This window comes from Microchirus variegatus (assembly GCF_963457635.1).
Source record: "Microchirus variegatus genome assembly, chromosome: 17".
Lineage (NCBI taxonomy): Eukaryota > Metazoa > Chordata > Actinopteri > Pleuronectiformes > Soleidae > Microchirus > Microchirus variegatus.
Genome location: NC_139818.1, coordinates 3,698,700 through 3,718,412, shown reverse-complemented (window position 1 = coordinate 3,718,412; position 19,713 = coordinate 3,698,700). Strand labels below are relative to the sequence as shown.

The following is a 19,713-nucleotide window of genomic DNA, read 5'->3' as shown; positions in this document are numbered from 1 at the left end:
TTGATTTATCATAGTTTTTATTTTACGCAACCCTTACATTTATCCTGGTTTGGTACGAGCACTCGCAGTACACTGGGTGTGCCTCCCTTGACCTGGCGAAGACTCAAACTGGCAACCCTCCGGTTACAAGTCAAGTTGCCTTTCCGCTTGGCCATGGTTGCCCATCTTTGTGGGATTAAAACCAGGAAATTAAACCAGGACAGGGTCAATATGAGCAGTGATGCCAGACAGGAAGTGGCTTTAAAATTGTTGCCTCCAACTGTTAACCTTCTGCTGACTTACACACAGAGGGTCATTTGTCAAGTTTGCTGTGAGCGGTGACTGATGCAGCTCATCCAGCTTTTTCTTGGCTAAAGATAAAACAAACAGTCTGGAACACACTGTGATGTGAGTCTGTGACTCTGCAGACTTCATCAGCTCATGTGACTCATCTGACTTTGACTGAGCTCAGGAATAGAAAAACTAAAACATTTTGCCCTTCGAAAACCAGCAGCAGCCCACAAAGGACCACAATGGTACATTTAATGATAAACTGGTCAAGACAGTTTAATTAAGCAGCAAAGAGATAACTCTTCAGTCTCAACACTGGACAGGAGTCTGTGATTCTTGTAAAAAAAAAAAACACAAATAAACAGCGAGAAGAAAAAGCAGTGCTTATCATGGTCCACAGGTAATTTGTTTTAATCTGCCACAACAAAAATGTCACACTAAGCCACCCTCAGATGGAAATAATCCCCATTTTAAGCAATATATCAGTGTTTTGAATTGTGAATTGTGTTGGGGGTAACCAGGATGGACAGGTTTGAAACGAGCATATTCGAGGGACAGCTGATTTGATTACGTGCCACGAAGGGATAGTGATTATATTAGACAAAGGATGTTGAAGGTGGAGCTGCCCTTGTTTTGGATTTCTAAATCCTACTTTTGTGCAACGGGCCCCTGGTCTCTGATATTGTTATCAATGCATCCCTAGATATTACACATAACGTAAAAGTACAAGTATCATACCAAAAAAAACGACTTTGGTAGAAGTTAAAGTATCTGACGTAAAAAGTAATTTTCTGATATTAAATGTACTTAAGTATTAGTAAGTAGTATTAATTTAAGTCCATTTAAAGGGGTAGTTTCTGGTGACATCTAGAGGAGAGGCTGAAATGTACAACACAAAACTGCTCCTCTGCTCCTCCCCTTGTTCCCTGAGCGCTACGGTGGCCTCCGCGATCAAATGCCCTCCTCGGCATAATGTGGCTGTATCAACAGATGAGGTTCTCGTATAAAGATACGTTTATATGTTTTACTTGTGTATATTGTTACCATAGACGTGTGTGATGTTGGAACTTGTAAATGACTGTGCAATCTACACCATGTTATCTCATCATAACAGTTGTTGCTGAATGATTATATGAAAACAAGTAGGGAGAATTATGATTAATATTTATGCACAGACCAAATTATGTTCCATACTTATGTTATTGTGAAACTGAATGACCTACTAACCATAACATGCAATTCACTGTCATGTTTTTCTGGTTCAAACTGAAGAGGAAATAAATAATAAAAGATGAACACATGTTTCATGGTTTATTGTTGTGAAACAAAAGTGTGGTGAACTCCAGCTGTTTTCAGTCTGAGGTCAGGTTCTGTTGAAGACAGTGATGTCACATATTAGAATCAACTCAGTGTATGATTGTTGTAGATATGCTGCAGTAAAGACAGTCAAATGTCTGTCACTTACTCAGACTTCTCCTGACTTCTGTCTGCATCAACACTGATGTGGACGGTGCAGTTCTGGGTTGAACTAAACCAGGCCGTCCGTGGTCACCTGGTCCAAGTCTCTGATGTTGATGTGTCCTCACTCCAGTGTTGAGTCCTCTTCACGGCCTTGCTTGTAGCTCAGGGATGAAGGTTTAGGTCTTCTCTTCTTTCAGGACATACATGCTGTATCTGCTGGTGTTTTTCTTCTACAGCATTCTGAAACTGTAAATACAAACATTTTAATAAAGTAATATAATGGACGTGTCTATCAATAAAGTGAAAGGAAATATTTCACATGTAAAGACACACACATTTTTACCTTCTTTGGTTTTTACCAGCATTGGTCTGTTCCTGTGGGCATTGTAGTCAAGTGCAGAGAACATAATTCTGTCCTCATACACTGGACAACTAAAGAAGCAGCTGATCTGAATGAGACAAAAGAACACAAGAAAATATTGTACATTTAAAGTTGAACAGTTGAATTGTTTAGTACAGCTATGTTAAACAAAACAAATGATTCACCTGAAGAGTATTAGAGTAGAATAAGACTGTGACTGTAAAGAGTCTGACTGATAACATAACTTACACTGTGATTGGTGGAAGATGCTCCTCATCAGAGCTGTTATCCTCATCATCTGGGTTTGAAAGTGAGGTAAACCTTCATCTGTTCAAACTTCTGTTTGGACAAAATATTCACATTTCTGTTGGAAATACAGTATTCAGAGAACTATAGCTGCAGAATAACACCAAACTGTAGCAAATGAAAAGCTTCACATTGTTTACAGGGTCAGTAAACATATTTCCCTCCATGTACAGCTTTACAATGCCCATGTCATATAAGCTGCAAAAATAATGAATAAAAAAAACAGTGAGTGCAAAGTGCAAAGACAAAATACAGAGGCAAAAAATAACTTCCATATAAAACCCTGTGAACAATCAACTTCTTCTCTTATAAAACATAACGGCAAAACTGGCCGCGTTCAAACTGGCCTCCATCACCTAAGGCGTGCCTCAGGGCTCTGTCCTGGGGCCCCTACTCTTCATCATATTCCTCCTTCCCCAATATCTTCCGAAAATTTAACATTCACTTTCACTGTTATGCTGATGATACCCTGCTCTATATCATTACCAAACTCTTGTCTTCACTCCCGCCCACCTCCCTTACTGAATGCATTACCAAAATAAAAACCTGACGGAGTTAACGATGTTTCCAACAGAGTTGAAGTGGCTCACGTTATGTTCATTAGTAACTATAGCCATGAAATACAAACTTCTCTGTGTTCTAGTTACAGATATAAAACTACACAGAACATATATATAAGTATGTGAAATTACCTGTTCATCAGAAAAGACGTCATGTCAGCGTCAGTTTGTAAAAGTTCCCTCATCAGTGACTCCACTCAGTAACAGCGATGTTTACTCTCGTTCTCTCCTGGCGTCTGCCGCGAACGTGTTTTTCTGCGCAGCATTTCCTTTTCTTTGGTGACGTAGATTCAGGTGCTGGTGCTCTTTCTCCAGCAACACAATAAATATGAACCCACCATCCTCAAAAAGGCAACTCCTCTCAGCACTACTCCGTGTTTGTCTGCTGTAGGCTCCAGTAGAAACATGGCGTCTGTAATTCGTGGATGACTTTGTAGTAGCGGCCTGTGACTTTTTATCATAAAGTGCTTTTTCTAATGCCACGAAAAATAATACCATAATTATAATACAGTGATTATACAACACAGGTGTTCCTTTATGGACAGTTAATTCGATTTTTGCTAATACAGCCCCAGAAATACTACAAAATGTAAGTTTAAAGCCGAAATCTGCGGCTAATAGCTGCTGCCACTAAAAACAACTAGCGACAACAAACAGGCATTACACCAACTCAACTTTTATTTTGTAGTAGAGAAGATGGTAAAGGTACACATTATTAAGGAAATATAGTGGAGTAAAAGAAAAAGTTTAAATATAAATAAAATAAATAACGGCATAAGTACAGATATGTGAAAATTCTACTTAAGTACAGTAACAAAGTATTTGTACTTTGTTACATTACAACAGTGTTCATCCTTACCTCATGCTATCACACTGCAACACAAAAGCCTGAACTATCCCTTTAATTTATTTTGTTGACAAAATAGAACAGTGCTCATCACAGCCACAGTTTTAATCTACCACAACAATCATCAACACTCAGCCACAGAGGGAAAACATCTTCAGTTCAGAGGAAGATGTTGGAAAAACAAGTTCATGAAACAATAATTATGATTATGAATAAACTGAAAGTTTAATTAACATTTATGAGAAAGTCGTTATGTGTAATATCTAGGGATGCATTGATAACAATATCAGAGACCGGAGGCCCGTTGCACAAAAGTAGGATTTAGATATCCAGGATTTAGAAATCCAAAACAAGGGCGTCCAGGCTCAGTTGGTTGCACAGACCAAGCCAGGATGAAAAGACACAGATTCATCAAGCCAGGCTAACCAATCCTGGATAAGTGCGCGTACACGGCTTCCTCAAATAGACCTCGCTGTCGAACTTCCGTAAATGTAATAATTGGGCATTGTGTACCTATACAATATATATTTGGACACACACTTATAGTGCATCGTACATTTTGCTGTGTTAATGTGTGTATCTAAGACACTTCACATATTATCTGTGCTCTCCATCACAATGTGTCCTGCCTGAGGAAGGAGAGGGCTTCCATCACACATGGACTGGGACAATCCTGCCATCTATTTCAGTTGATATGCAATATGCATTAATATTTGGCCTCTTATGATGTTTGTGTTGTATACTGTATGCATACAAGCTTGCTGTGAGGCATCCATTGTCTGTTCATGAAATATATACAGACCTTTGAATGTGAATTTATTCTTATGTTCTATAATACACTACTCACAAAAAGCTATAGGGATATTTGACAAGAACATTCATATGAAAAGTTCATGATTCAGTGATATTCTACCACTGAACAATTGGAGATGTGCATTCAAACGTTCAGGGAAGGTTAACTTAAAGGGGAAATAAGTAGTTTATAGTGCCATCTAGAGGAGAGGCTGAAATTTACAACAAAGACCTGCTGCTCTCCTCAGCCCCTCCCTTCCCTGAGCGCTACGGTATCCGCAGCTGGTCAAATGTCGTCCTCGTCGTCTTTCTCCGTGTCAGCAGATGAGGTTCGTGAGGCGAGGGAGAGGGCGAGCTACCGCGACCGTAGCAGACGAAGCGGAGAGAGTGGAGGCGGGACTTCCGCTACAAGTAAAGAGACGCTTGTTTTGTTCTCTCGCGTTTGTCCTTGCAGGCTCCGGTAGAAACATGGCGTCTCGCTGCTAACGGTGGCTATGCAACCGCGGTCCGCAGTCATGTTATTTAACATGACTTTTTGAAACACTACGAAAATGAAACAAAAAATGGATTTTGGGTTATATAAACCCATAAATACTACATATTGTACCTTTAAGTTCACCTGTAAAGGTTATAATGCATTTAAGGTGCATTCTGAAATTGAATCCAAAAGCCAAACATTTCTAACTTTTTGTGAGTAGTGTATGCTTTGAATTTGTGCTTTCTGTCTCATAGAGACAGAGTTCAATTAATTAATTAATTAATTAATTAATTAATTAATTATTGTAATCACAACTGTTTAGATGATGACCGTGGGTATAGTTGAATGTGAAAACATAGTGTAGTGGGCAGTGGAATAACTATTGGTTTCCATGTGTGGTGACTGCTGGCTGAGATGAGGGATGAGATTTAATAAATCCTGAAACATAGCCTGCTCCAGACCAGGCTAATGTCATAACCTATCCTTCTGTCCCTTATCCTGCTTTTGAACAACCAGATCATGGATAAATTAAGCCAGGATAAGCAACATAGCCCGGCTTAACCCCTTATCCTAGTTTTGTGCAACAGGCCTCCAGTCCATGCCCTGGTGTTCGGGGGTTAGGGTTCGGTTAACCCGAAGCTGAGGCAGCCGACGATCCATATTTATGGTATGCCATTATGTCAGGATCAGTATTTGCTTTCTACCATAAAGAAAAAAAATGTCACTGAACTTTTACTGTGTAATAGTAACAATGAACACTCAATCACCAAACAATTCCTAAAAACACACACAAAAACACATTTTGCATGGGCACTGCACTTGTATATTGTGGTATGCAAAAGTTAGGGCACCCCTGTAAATGTTCATGATTTTCCTTTATAAATCATTGGTCGTTTGGATAAGAAATTTCAGTTCATATAGAAGACAAACACAGTGATATTTGAGGAGTGAAATAAAGTTTATATGATTTACAGAAAGTGTGCAAGATTTTTTTAAACACAATTGCATAAGGCATGTGCATAAGTTTAGGCACCACAAGAAAAATGTTGTGCATACTCCTTTTGCAGAAATAACAGCCTCTAAACGCTTCCTATAGCTTCCAATTAGAGTCTGGATTCTGGCAGAAGGTATTTTGGACCATTCTTCTTTACAAAACATCTCCAGTTCAGTCAGGTTTGATGGTTTCCGAGCGTGGACAGTCCACTTTAAACCACACCACAAATGTTCAATAATATTCAGGTCTGGGGACTGAGATGGTCATTCCAGAACGTTGTATTTGTTCCTCTGCATGAATGCCTTAGTAGATTTTGAGCAGTGTTTAGGGTCGTTGTCTTGTTGAAAGATCCAACCCCAGCACAACTTCACCTTTGTCACTGAATCCTGGATATTGTTCTCCAGAATCTGCTGATATTCAGTGGAATCCATGCGACCCTCAACTTTAACAAGATTCCCAGTCCCTGCATTGGCCACACATTCCCACAGCATGATGGAACCACCCCCAAATTTTACTGCAGGTAGCGTTTTTCTTGGAATGCTGTGATCTTTTTCCACCATGCATAACCCCCCTTGTTTTGCCCAAATAACTCTATTTTAGTTTTGTCAGTCCACAGCACCTTGTTCCAAATGTGCTTTAGCATACCTCAAGCAACTCTGTTTGTAGCGGGTACTACGGGCACTACTACTGCATTACTCTTCCATACAGCATCTCCTTGTGTAAAGTGCGCTGAATAGTTGAACGATGCACAGTGACACCATCTGCAGCAAGATGATGTTGTAGGTCTTTGGAGCTGGTCTGTGGGTTGACTGTGACTGTTCTCACCATCCTTGGCCTCTGCTTATCTGAGATTTTTCTTCGTCTGCCACTTCAGGCCTTAACTAGAACTGTGCCTGTGGTCTTCACATTCCGCACAATGTTCCTCACAGTTGAAACCGAGAGCTTAAATCTCTGAGATAGCTTTGTATCCTTCTCCTAAACCATGATGTTTAACAATCATTGTTTTCAGGTCATTTGAGAGTTGTTTTGAGGCTCCCATGTTACCACTCTTCAGAGAAGATGCAAAGAGGAGAAACACTTACAATTGGCCTCCTTAAATACCTTTTCTCATGATTGTATTCACCTTTGTATGGAGGTCAAGGGTCACTGAGGTTACCAAACCAATTTTGAGTTCCAATAGTTAGTGCTAAAGGTATTGAAATCAATAAAATTACAAAGGTGCCTAAAAATGTGTTTAAATAATTCTTGCACACTTTTTGTAAATCATATAACTTTATTTCACTTCTCAAATATCACTGTGTTTGTCTCCTATATGATATATTTAACCTCTTCTTCCCTGACCCTCTTTTTGGAGTCCCTGCTCGAAAAATGACATGCCAAAACTAAATAGAGTAAATCTCTGCAGTTACAAGCTCTATGTGAATTATCTTGATATCAAACTACAGATTGCACTTGTGAGATTCCACCAGAGGTGTAGGTTTCACTGTAGATGTCACTGTGTCAGAGTAAATGTACATGGAACACAGCATAACTGAAGGATTTTTTTCTTTCGCCGAAAAAAATATTGCATTATAAAGCAAATATCACCTTTAAAATATGCAGTAGGAGCTTAAAAACACATGGAGGTCATGTAACAACATGTGGACATGAGCTATACAAAGTCTGATGCTGCTGAAATGAAGCAGAGTGAAATGACAGATGTTTTATTAAAGAGATGTCTGGGCGTTCTCACTTTTGGCACAGCTTGGCACCATCTGTGCTATTTGAGATTTCTTAGGTACCAAATTATTAAAAACCCATTTAATTTTGTCACTACAGGTCTAAAAAGAACTTGTTTTGAAAAGAAAAAAAAAAGTATGATAACTCACCCTTAATCGATGCTCCCTGTGCGGTGCGTAATAACAACTCTGTGGCCCTGAACTTTCTTCAGTTACGCAGCTCCATAGCTCTGGCTTACCTTGGTCAATTAGGGTGATTGACAGCTCGTTTTAAACCTCTAAACCGGTAGAATCAGACCCTGGTCTCCAAATGTGTGTGAATCACTTCCTTAGCGAGTCAAAAGGACATAAATGCATATGACGCATTTAGGCGGACATTCGCCCTTCTCTAATCAGAACGATCTAATGTCGCTCTGTAATGATCAATGACAATAATGTAATGAAATAGCTTGTTTTGATACAGCAAAGGTAAGGCAACAATTCTGCTTGTATTTCTTGAAAGTCAGTTGTTGTTTTGCTCTTATTTTTGGGCTGGATCCGTGAATCTTGGTCGTAGAGTGATAAAAATGGTACCGTTGGAATCTGTAGATTCTCCGCTGTCCAGCTGACACGTGTTTTTTTTGTTTACATAGTCACGCTGACGCCCCGGTGCCGCTTTTCAATGTGTGCGTGGTGACGGTTATTTTCCGCTCCTGCTGTTTGATCCATCGGTGTTTTAACTGTGTTTCGTGAACATAAGAATGGTTTATATGAGATTTTAGCTGAGTTTCTGACCTTTCTGTGGGTATGCAGCATGTCTGTGTTTGTTAAAGTTAGATATGGTTTTATGACGCTTTTGTCGCTGCGTCTGACGCTGCCCCCGATGCCGTGAAGAAGAGGTTAACTGACATTTCTTATCCAAACAACCAATGATTTATGAAGGAAAATCGTGAAAAATGACAGTGGTGCCCAAACTTTTGCATACCACTGTATCTGGATGTTGGATTATGTTTTACAGAAAATATAAAGTAATTGGATTCCATAAGGGATCTGTATGGCTTCAGTTTTATGTCAAAAGTCGTGAGAGCAGTAAAACGTGCTCACAAGCAAATAATATTACTGCAAATGTGCAGATATTAACATTAACTGCCCCTGTTTTACACAAGTTAAATCTGCTTGCGAAGTAAAATTCTGTTTGGGGGTGGAGACCAAGGAGGGCACCAACCTTCTTATGATTGGTCACTTTCAGTGTGATCACACCCACAGAGATGTTATATTATTTGATTGACAGCCATCTCTACAAGATGCCAATGTCCATAAAATGGCTCTGACACCAAATAAACAGTTGTACGGAAAATAACTCATATTGAAGCACAAAATGTCTAAATTGAACAATTGCTCTCAGGTGAACTTCAGATTTCACTCATGAGGAGATGTGTGAAGTATTAGTTAGTGACAAGCCACTTCACATTCACTCAGGGATGAATCCCAGGAACCCTCACTTGGCAAGCATATACAGTATGAACCAAGCAGGACATAGTGTGTACCATTTCTACAATTCTGTGACACATGGAAGGTCAGCATCGTGGAAGAGGGGTGGGGATGTGGGGAGGAAGGGGACAAAACAGGGGAAGAGGGAGAAGAGACCAAATACAATTCACAGCCTCACAATGGCTGAGGCTGATCGGAGGGTGCAACCAAATGTTGAAAGAGCTACTGTGAATTCAATCATTCAAACATTTTGTAGGGAGAACAGGTATATTATTGGACAGTAATCCAACATCTCATAATATCTCACTTACTCCCCTAACAACAGCAATGTGTAACTTTACTGTAGTTTTCAAATGGCTCTACAAGTAGTGTATAATGCTGTCTTGAGCATTTTCACGTAGTGTCACCGAGTTCTGACCTTTTTGATGACACTGGCAGTTTCATTGACAGGAGGAATGGACTATCCATTTTGACATGACATAAGCACATGATAATGTTATAAAACAGCAGAGAATTGTATGAAAGCAAATGATACATTGACGCATTTGCAGTTTGTTCAGAGGAAGGAGAAATTACTACTATAATGTGCACAAATGACTAAATGTTGTGGAGGTTGAACTATTAGTTATGAGAATTTTCATTCTGATCTGAAAAAAGCACCAAAGCGAGTGTTGTCTTGGAAAACACTGAGAGAATAAACTGTCATAATGAAAACATGACGAAGCCATTTGACTATCTCGTTCATAAACAATGGTGTCAAGACTTCTCAATTTGATGACACTGGCAGTTTCATTGACATGCATACTTATTTTTGAGGATGGACTATCCATTTTGAGCAAGTGACATGCTTTTGCAGGTTATCCACTAGGTTTTGCAGTTTGCACTAATTGTTTTGAGAAATGCTGTCATGCAAATGTTAATAGTGATGTGAGAAAAGCACCAAAGCGTATGGGGGGAGGGCGTGTAGGCCATAATTCCTTTTTTACCTTAGACATACACAATTTTACCTCTCACATACACAATTTTGCCTCTCACATTCACTATTTTTGGCTATCACATACACTATTTTTGGCTATCACATACACAAGTTTACCTCTCACATACACTCTTTTACTTTGCACATTCACAATTTTACCTCACATACTCTCTTTTACTTTGCACATGCACAATTTTACCTCTCACATACTCTTTTTTTACTTTGCACATACACAATTGTATCTCTCACATACATTTTTTTTTTACCACTCACATATTCTCTTTTACTTTGCACATTTACAAAATAACCCTATCACATTCTCTCTTTATACTCACATATACTCTTTGTCACAAAAACTTCATTGTCCAAGTCCACTGCTTTCCTATTAACAGTTTCATTATTTCCACGCAGCGGATGCTAATTTCCCGTGATGTCCTGATGTGGAAGAAATTATTTATAAATAATAAAAGTATTTATAGGAAAGCAGTGTTTTGAAGTTTTTGTTGCAATCCAGCCAATATTTTTCTCTGATGTGTTCAAAACAACCACAAACTCGGAGAAAAGTCCACTGAATTGTTAAAACCAAAATGAACAGTTGAGCAAATCCGAGTTTCATCAGAATCAGAATACTTTATTAATCCCCGAGGGGAAATTGTTTTTGTTCCGGATGCTCTGTGCAAAGTAAGAAGAAATACAGCATGAGGAAACAAGAGCTAGATATACAGATGTAAATAAAATAAAATATGTAAATAAAATAAAATAAAATAAGACAGTGAAATAGACAATAAGCTAAATGAAATAAAATAAACAATAAAATAAACAATACAAATAAAAATAAAATACAATAATAAGTAGACAATCTGGAAATATATACAATATACTGTGAATGTAAGTATAAACAAATGAAAGAAGTTAGATGAGATTGGGTAATTATAGTTTGTTTGTTGTTTGTTTGTTTGTTTGTTTATTTATTTATTTATAAAGAGTCTGATCATCAGAGGGAGGAGTTGTAAAGGTTTATGGCCACAGGCAGAAATGACTTCCTGTGGTGCTCTGTGGTGCATTTAGGAGCAATCTGTCTCTGACTGAAGGTGCTCCTCTGTTTGACTAGAGCATTGTGGAGAGGGTGAGAGTCATGCTGTAGTATCGCCCTCACCTTTGACAGCATCCTCCTGTCTGACACTGCTGTCAAAGTGTCCAGCTCCACCCCCACAACAGCACTGGCCACCACAGACTCATAGAACATCCTCAGCATTGTCCGGCAGATGTTAAAGGAGCGTAGCCTCCTCAGAAAATAGAGGCGGCTCTGTCCCTTCTTGTAAAGGACTTCAGTGTTCTTAGTCCAGTCCAGTTTATTATCAATGAACACTCCCAGGTATTTATAGGGTTCAACAGTGTCCACATTATGCCCCAGGATGGAAAGTGGGGTCGCTGGTGTCCTCTTCCTCCTCAGATCCACCACCAGCTCTTTGGTTTTAGTTGTGTTGAGCTGCAGGTGGTTCAGCTCACACCATGTGACAAAGTTGTCCACCACAACCCTGTACTCAGCCTCCTCACCCTTAGTGAAACATCCAACCACAGCAGAGTCGTCAGAAAACTTCTGAAGATGACAAGACTCTGTCTTGTAGCTGAAGTCTGTGGTGTAAAGGGTGAAGAGGAAAGGAAAGAGGACAGTCCCTTGTGGGGCCCCAGTGTTGCTGACCAATACATCTGACACACAGTGCCGCAAGCGCACGTACTGTGGTCTGCCAGTGAGGTAGTCAACAATCCAGGACACAAGGGGAGGGTCCACCAGCATCGCCGTCAGCTTGTCACCCAGTAGAGCAGGCCTGATGGTATTGAAAGCACTGGAGAAGTCAAAGAATGTGACCCTCACAGTGCTCCCCGGCTTGTCCAGGTGGGCGTAGGCACGATTCAGCAGGTAGATGAGGGCGAACTGGAGGGGATCCAGATGCGACCTGACCATAGGTGGTGACGCAGACGGATAACGCATTACGCAGTCGGAGAAGTATAATGTGGCCTCCAGGCTCATGTTGAAGACATGGTGAAGCACTCCACAGAGCTGTTAAGCTCAGGCTTTGAGAACACGTGGACTGACACCGTCAGGGCCTGCAGCATTACCAGCGGGCAGTTTGCTCAGCTGTCTTCTTACATGAAGTGGTGTAAACAGTGGGCAGGCAGCATGGGAGCCAGAAGAGGTGTGAGAAGTGGGGGGTGTGTGTGAGGGGCTCAAAAAGTTAGATGAGGTGCTATCAGCAGGAGGAGGAGGAGGAGGGTGGGAGGTCATAAGTGGTGGTGACAGTCAACAGGAGAACCAGCAGGGGCTGGGGCAGCAGTGTCAAACCTGTTGAAGAATAGATTTAACTCATTGGCCATAGCCAAGCTGCCATCAGCTCCACTGCCAGCGGGTCTGAAACCAGTGATGGTCCTCATACCACTCCAGACCTCCCTCGTGTTGTTCAGCTGGAGTTTCCTCTCCAGCTTCCTTCTGTAACTGTCCTTAGCCACCTTGATCTTATCATTCAGGTCCCTCTGAATGTCTCTCAGCTCCTCCCTATTCCCACCTCTGAAAGCCCTCTTCTTCTTGTTGAGTATGGCTTTGATGTCTTTTGTTACCCAGGGCTTGTTGTTTGGGTAACAACGCACAGTCCTTGCTGGGACAATGTTGTCCACACAGAAATTTATGTAGTCTGTAATGCACTCAGTAAGCCCATCTATGTCCTCTCCATGTGGCTCACAGAGTACATTCCAGTCAGTCACCTCGAAACAGCCCTGCAGTGCCTCATAGCAGTCATCTGACCATGTCCTCACTGTCTTTGTGGTCACAGGCAGCCTCTTCACTAGAGGCACATAGCAGGGGGTGAGAAGCACCAAGTTGTGATCTGATCTTCCCAGCGGGGGGAGAGACGTGGAGGTGTATGCGTCCTTACATTAACATACAGCAGGTCCAGTGTCTTCTCCTCTCTGGTTGAATTAGGTGAATTTCGGGAGTGTTTTTTTAATGGAAACATGGTTGACGTCACCCGAGATTATTATGAGAGCACTCGGGTGCGCAGTCTGTAGTCAAGCGATTGTAGTGTGGATGACGTCACATTCCGACGTCGGGTTAGCGGACAGGGGAATATACGCAGTAACTACAATGGCATGTGAGAATTCACGGGGTAGATAGTAAGATCGGAGACCCACAGCTAACAGTTCAATATCCGGGCTGCAGATGCGGTCTTTTACGGTGATGTGACCAGGATTGCACCACCTGTTGTTCACGTACACAGCAAGCCCACCTCCTTTACGCTTACCGCTCGTAGCGCAGTCCCTGTCAGCCCGTACAGTGTGAAAACCCTCGGTGGAAATGTTGTGGTCAGGAACATCCGTGTGTAGCCATTCCACCACGAACGAAACAACAAAAACTCTCCACATAAGCATATTAATAATATATTATAATAATATATAATAATTAATAATTAGAGAGGATGTACCTTAATAAATAACTCAAGTAAAAAACAGAACAAGTAAGATAAAGAAAATAAAGAGAAAAGTTGTAAACAAATTAAAGTAAGCAGGAGCGACTGGAACAGGCTGCATACGCTGCGACGCATGCGCACACGCCAGTCGTCCTTGAACCCATCACACGTCATACGTTATGTTGTCAGTGTGTCTTCCTGTACATATTTTCAAGTGCAAGCTACCAGCTATATTTTCATTCAGAATGGGCATTCGCAAATGGCTGAAAAAGCCAGGGACTACACTGTAAGCATCAATGAAACCTGACAAAAGCAGCAGGAAAACCGGAGAAGCCAATGAGCATTTGCTGCACTTCGGCAGTGGGCACAAGTTTTCTTATACTATGCCTCACATCATCACCTTCCCTCTGTAAGGAGCTGGTGCTGTTACTGCCGCTCAGAAACATTCAGAAACATAATGTCCTGTCTGTCAGTGTTGAATATCCTACTCTGATTGACCCTGTTTGAAGATCGTTAAATCCAGAGTTTATGTACCATCAGTTAAGTTGCATCCATCGCTATCAAGGGGGAGAAATCCTTGTCCCCACCGGAGATAAAATTAATTTAGCAGCGATGGGGATAGGAAAACCAGAGGGGGAATTCCTATCCCCCTACAAACCACACCCTTATTATTTGATACATTCTGAATGGCTTCTGGTGAAGATAGCGGCAGCTTGGCCGATGCACTTTCGTTCTCTTCCAGCCGCCATGATGCGCTACCTGTTCACGGTTTCTGCTGCTCCTACAACATCATCTTGCTGCAGATGGTGTCACTGTACATCGTTCAACTATTCAGCGCACTTTACACAAGGAGATGCTGTATGGAAGAGTAATGCAGAAAAAGCCTTTTCTCTGTACTCGCCACAAACAGAGTCGCTTGAACTATGCTAAAGAACATTTGGACAAGCCAGCTTCATTTTGGAATAAGGTGCTGTGGACTGATAAAATAGTTGTAAGAGGGGAGAGCTGACAGTCGGGATCTGAGTATGGGCGGTATCTCGCTTTGTTTCGCGGTAATATCGAGTGACGCCATTTTACGTGACGTAACGGTCGTTTTACAATCATCACGTCAGAGACCCCTTCACTACTTCCTCTCTCCCCCTCCTTCTTGTTTACCTTTTTGGTTTTGTTTGCTTACTTCCTGGTTCCCACGCTGTCACCAGCGGCCAAAGAGGGACACGCCCCTTTTCCTTAATACCCACACACACACACATGCGCGCTCCTGCACCCATATCCATGTCCTTTTTATGCACATTCAAGTAGTTTATCGATAATTAGTTTAGAGTAGAGGATTAATGTTTATTTTTGTCATTATTAATCAACTTTAATACTTTAATAAATTATAACCTTTTATTAAAGTACTGTTTTCTGTCTTTTGTGTTTGCTTGTGTGTGACAAGGGTAATTGAAAGAAGCCAGTGTACGACCTCACACCTTCCCTTCCTAAATTTATCTTAATTAATATTAATGTGCTTATTATTAATTAATGATAAACTGATATTCGAGAGCCATCTTAAGGTCGTTAAGTGACAGTCCTTACTGGACCTGTCATTCTCCTCGGTTTGAGAGGAGTGGTGCACCGTTCAGATATTTTAAAGAAAATGAATAACATAATTAATTATTAAAATTAATTAATATTTCATATTCATATTCATATTTTCTCACCAATTACAATGTTAGATCCCAACACCTTCCGCCAGAATCCAGACTCTAATTGGAAGCTATAGGAAGTGTTTAGAGGCTGTTATTTCTGCAAAAGGAGGATGCACAAAGTGTTTCTTTTGTGGTGCCTAAACTTATGCACATGCCAAATTTGGTTTAAATAATTCTTGCACACTTTCTGTAAATAATATAAACTTTATTTCTCTTCTCAAATATCACTGTGCTCTTATCCTATATGATATATTAAACTGAAATTTCTTATTCAAACAACCAATGACTTCACTTCCGTAATGTGATTTATTTCCATTTCCCAGTCTCTGCTCACTCACAGCTGTCTGAACTGCTGCAGCTGTTTAATATGTGCGCAAGGGACCTATATTGGGCGTGTGATGTTAATATCCACATGCGTGCAGCGATATTATTTGCTCTTGAGCACGTTTTACTGCTCTCATGACCTTTGACATAAATCTGACACCATTTAGGCTGACAAACCTGTGGCTCCAAACCTGGTTTGTCCATGGTTTCCAGGGTGGCCCCACTCGTCTTTGCCCACATGGGCTTCCCTTGTGGGGCCCCTTTTACTGAAAACATATGGGACCTGCCTAATTTTCCCACTTATACCAATTTAGGCTTGACTTACCTAAGACCTGGGCTTGAAGTGGACAAGTACTGAAATTTAAGTCATTGTACTCGCACTCAGTAAAAGTTTTTAATTGTGCATCATTTGTAATATCATCCCTCAAGGTTTGTGCATTCATACAAGCAGATAGATAGATAGATAGATAGATAGATAGATAGATAGATAGATAGATAGATAGATAGATAGATAGATAGATAGATAGATAGATAGATAGATAGATAGATAGATAGATAGATAGATAGATAGATAGATAGATAGATAGATAGATAGATAGATAGATAGATCTAATCCTTCCTTCTCATCTCTACTATAATGTGTGCACATGTGTGAGCGGGTGTCTGTTGATATAATGTGCACAGTCAGTCGCCTCCCGGTCCTGGCAGCAGCAGCAGCAGCAGCAGCACACGTTCAGCCTGGGGTCCTGGTGGCTCACAGCACACAGGGAAGCAGAAGCTCACGGGGAGCTCATGACTGATCGCACTCGTGCTGCCAGTTGGAGTATCTCTCTCATCTTCTTCTTTCATCATCATCATCATCATCATCATCATGCTGTTGAGTGTGGCAGTGCACACTCACAATAATAAGGCATGGAAAGTGCAGGTTTGTATGTGTACAGACGTGTCAGCCTTGGAGCAAATGGCTTTACAATAAAATTACATAATTCCTACAGGCTACAACACAGTGCTGTGATACATACATCAACCCTGTGGCTGTTATAGTATGCAACCATATACAGTATAGATACAGTATCTCATGCCCTGGTGTGGCCCTGGTATTTGTGAGGTTACAAACAGTAGGTTTTCAGCTTCCAGAGGAGCGGAATGAAGCAGTCACAAGCTCATTCCTCCCATCCTCCTCTTTTAGCCCCTTCACTTTACATTAGAGTCATATTGCAGGCGTGGGGGCTCTCTCTATCCCTCAACCCCCTCCACCTCCACCATCTCATCTCCACCTCTCTAATGCAGGTCTGCTCTCCTCTCCTACTGACTTTATCGCTTTCATTATCTCTCTCCCAGTCTTTCCCTGACACCATTATTCCACCTGTAGGTATGTGAGGATCCTTCTCTTGCTCCCTTGCCTGGTTTTCTGCTTCTTCTTGTGTCCTTCCTACAATGGACCCCTACAGTGGGTTCCATTCAACCTTTAAATAACAAGCTGCTGCTTGACAGGCAGATGGTATAGCACTGTGGTGGAGCAAAGTGTAGCCATTCATTAGAGCTTGATAGTCAGCACAGAGTGAACCACAGTGACAGTGAGCCCCTGTCAATTACAGTTATTTTCAGGCTGCCAAGGATGAGTAAACTTGTGTCGTGTAAAAGTGTGTGTGTGTGTGTGTGTGGGGGGGGGGGGGGTGTGTGTGTGTGTGTGTGTGTGTGTGTGTGTGTGTGTGTGTGTGTGTGTGTGTGTGTGTGCGGGCAAAGGTGTGAAGAACAGGTGAACGATCAGGTAAAAAGAAACAAAGACTGCCACATGTTGCACCTGATGTCTGTGTGTGTGTGTGTGTGTGTGTGTGTGTGTGTGTGTGTGTGTGTGTGCGTGTGCACGTGTGTGTGCGTGTGTGTGTGTGTGTGTGTGTGTGTGTGTGTGTGTGTGTGTGTGTGTGTGTGTGTGTGTGTGTGTGTGTGTGTGTGTGTGTGTGTGTGTGCATGTGCGCGTGTGTGTGTGTGTGTAAGACAGAGAGAGTGAGAATGCTGCAGAATAAATGTATCTGGCTTTCACTGGATTTGTTTCCAGTCTCTCAGGCAAAGCTGACAAGAAAACACACACACGCGCACACACACACACACACACACACACATACACACGAAATGAGGATGTGATGAAACAGACTGATGAAATAAAATGAAATCAAAACATTTGTAAGAGTGAAAAAAATGAATAAAAAGTGTGACATAGGCAGGATAATGCAGAGGAAAACATTCAACCCAGCATCTATAACCTTCACAGCAGATTCAACCTGAATAAAATTTGAACTTACCTTAGTGATAGCACAAGAGTGAAACTCCTCATAAAAAAAGAGGGGATTCCAGTGCAGAGAGGAGCGAGAGACTAACTAACAGGTGGTGAAGAGAGGAGCAGAGTATAGAGAGAAAGAGAGAGAGAGAGAGACTGGAGAGAGATCCAGCTCTGTGTATCATTAAAAATTAAATGCACGGATAGTTCAAGTTGAGATGAAAATGGGGAGCAGAGAGGAGAGCGACATGACAGAGGAGGATAAAGAGAGTGGAGAGGAACACACACATACACACACACACACACACAGAGAGAGAGCGAGAGAGAGGCAGCGGGGAGTCATTCTTTGACAGTCTGCTGTGCATGTGACTGCTTCGCCTCCTTCCTGCATCCCCCCACCATCACAACACACTCACACACACACACACACACACACAAACACACACACACACACACACACACACACACACACACACACACACACACATACACATTTTTTGTCATTTAGGAGGACATGCACTTACATTTGCATTCAAAACCTATATTACTTTTCAAATAAAGCAGTTTTATCTGAAAAAAAAGAATAAAAACAAGAATATTGTTTTATCCCTTACATGACCTTGCACTAAAATTAAACCAATTTATTTAAAGATTTTCCTCTTTACACATTATGTTAAAGCAGACCTAGACCGGAACTTCCAATTAACGCTGTTTTTTAGTGTGTATCTGCGTCATTACCTTGTTTATGTAGCCCTGAAGGTTCGAAAACAAACAGTTCAGCCATTGCTGAGAACGCTGTGTTTTATTGTAATCTCGGCCTCTGAAAAAAACTGGCCAATCACAACACAGTCTGTCTTCTCAGGCGAGATTTATGTCTGAAATAGCGCGGCTGACAAGTGCTTCAAAAAGGACAGATTTCTATCGGCTCGTTTACAGCAACTAGGAGGTTTTTGACCATAAAAACAAGTTAATGTATGTAAGTAGACCTGAATTATATATTATTTTATATTAGTGTAGAAAATCTAATTTAAACACTTTGTGACCTTTTTAATCATTCAAATTTAGCAAAGTGGTTCGTGACACATTTTAAAGCTCACCCAAAAGGATTTGGGGAAAAACAAATTGGAATTTTCCTTCAAGATGTTGTGATTCGAGTAGCAACATCATTTTTTAAAAGCTCAGAATGTATGTTGATGTAGTCCATTTAAAAACAACCCCTGTTGCTGAAAGTGCAAAAATACAGTAAAATACAATAAAATACTAAAAGAAAAAATCTCTGCCAAATCAATGTGCAGGTGATCCACTGTGTGACCCCTGGAGGGAGCAGCTGAAAGACTCACACTATAAAATACTAAAAAGATAAAAATATAATCATCATTTGTTTTTTGTATCTGTCTCTAGGTGTCACCACAGCCTATGATGAGCCTATTTGCTCATGCAGAGATTTCCTTTTTTTTTACGCTGGATGCATTTCCTGACACAACCCTCCCATTTTATCAGCAGACTGGCACTAGGAGTAAAGATTGGGTATCTGGGTTTCTCTGAAATAATTGTAAGGTCTTGACCTTAGCATATAAGATGCCTTGAGATAATGTGTGTTATGAATCGTAATAAAAATAAATTGACCTAGTAGGGATTTCAACTAGCAAACTACTACTACACTGAAGTCATGGTCCAGAACCTCTTCTGTGATTATTTTGAACGAGAACAATCAAAAACTAATTCA

General features: G+C 41.0%; 1 protein-coding gene across 1 annotated transcript in view; it reads right to left on the bottom strand.

Moving 5' to 3' along the window:
* The window catches only part of LOC310938913 (double C2-like domain-containing protein alpha), a gene marked incomplete at both ends in the record, with an annotated part of 83,490 nt that extends 65,446 nt beyond the window's left edge, over positions 1 to 18,044 (bottom strand). The window contains one exon of the mRNA XM_083903543.1: positions 18,013 to 18,044. Coding sequence (XP_083759669.1) covers positions 18,013 to 18,044 — 32 coding nt within the window. The remainder of the gene's footprint in view (positions 1 to 18,012) is intronic.
* Positions 18,045 to 19,713: the final 1,669 nt, after the last annotated feature.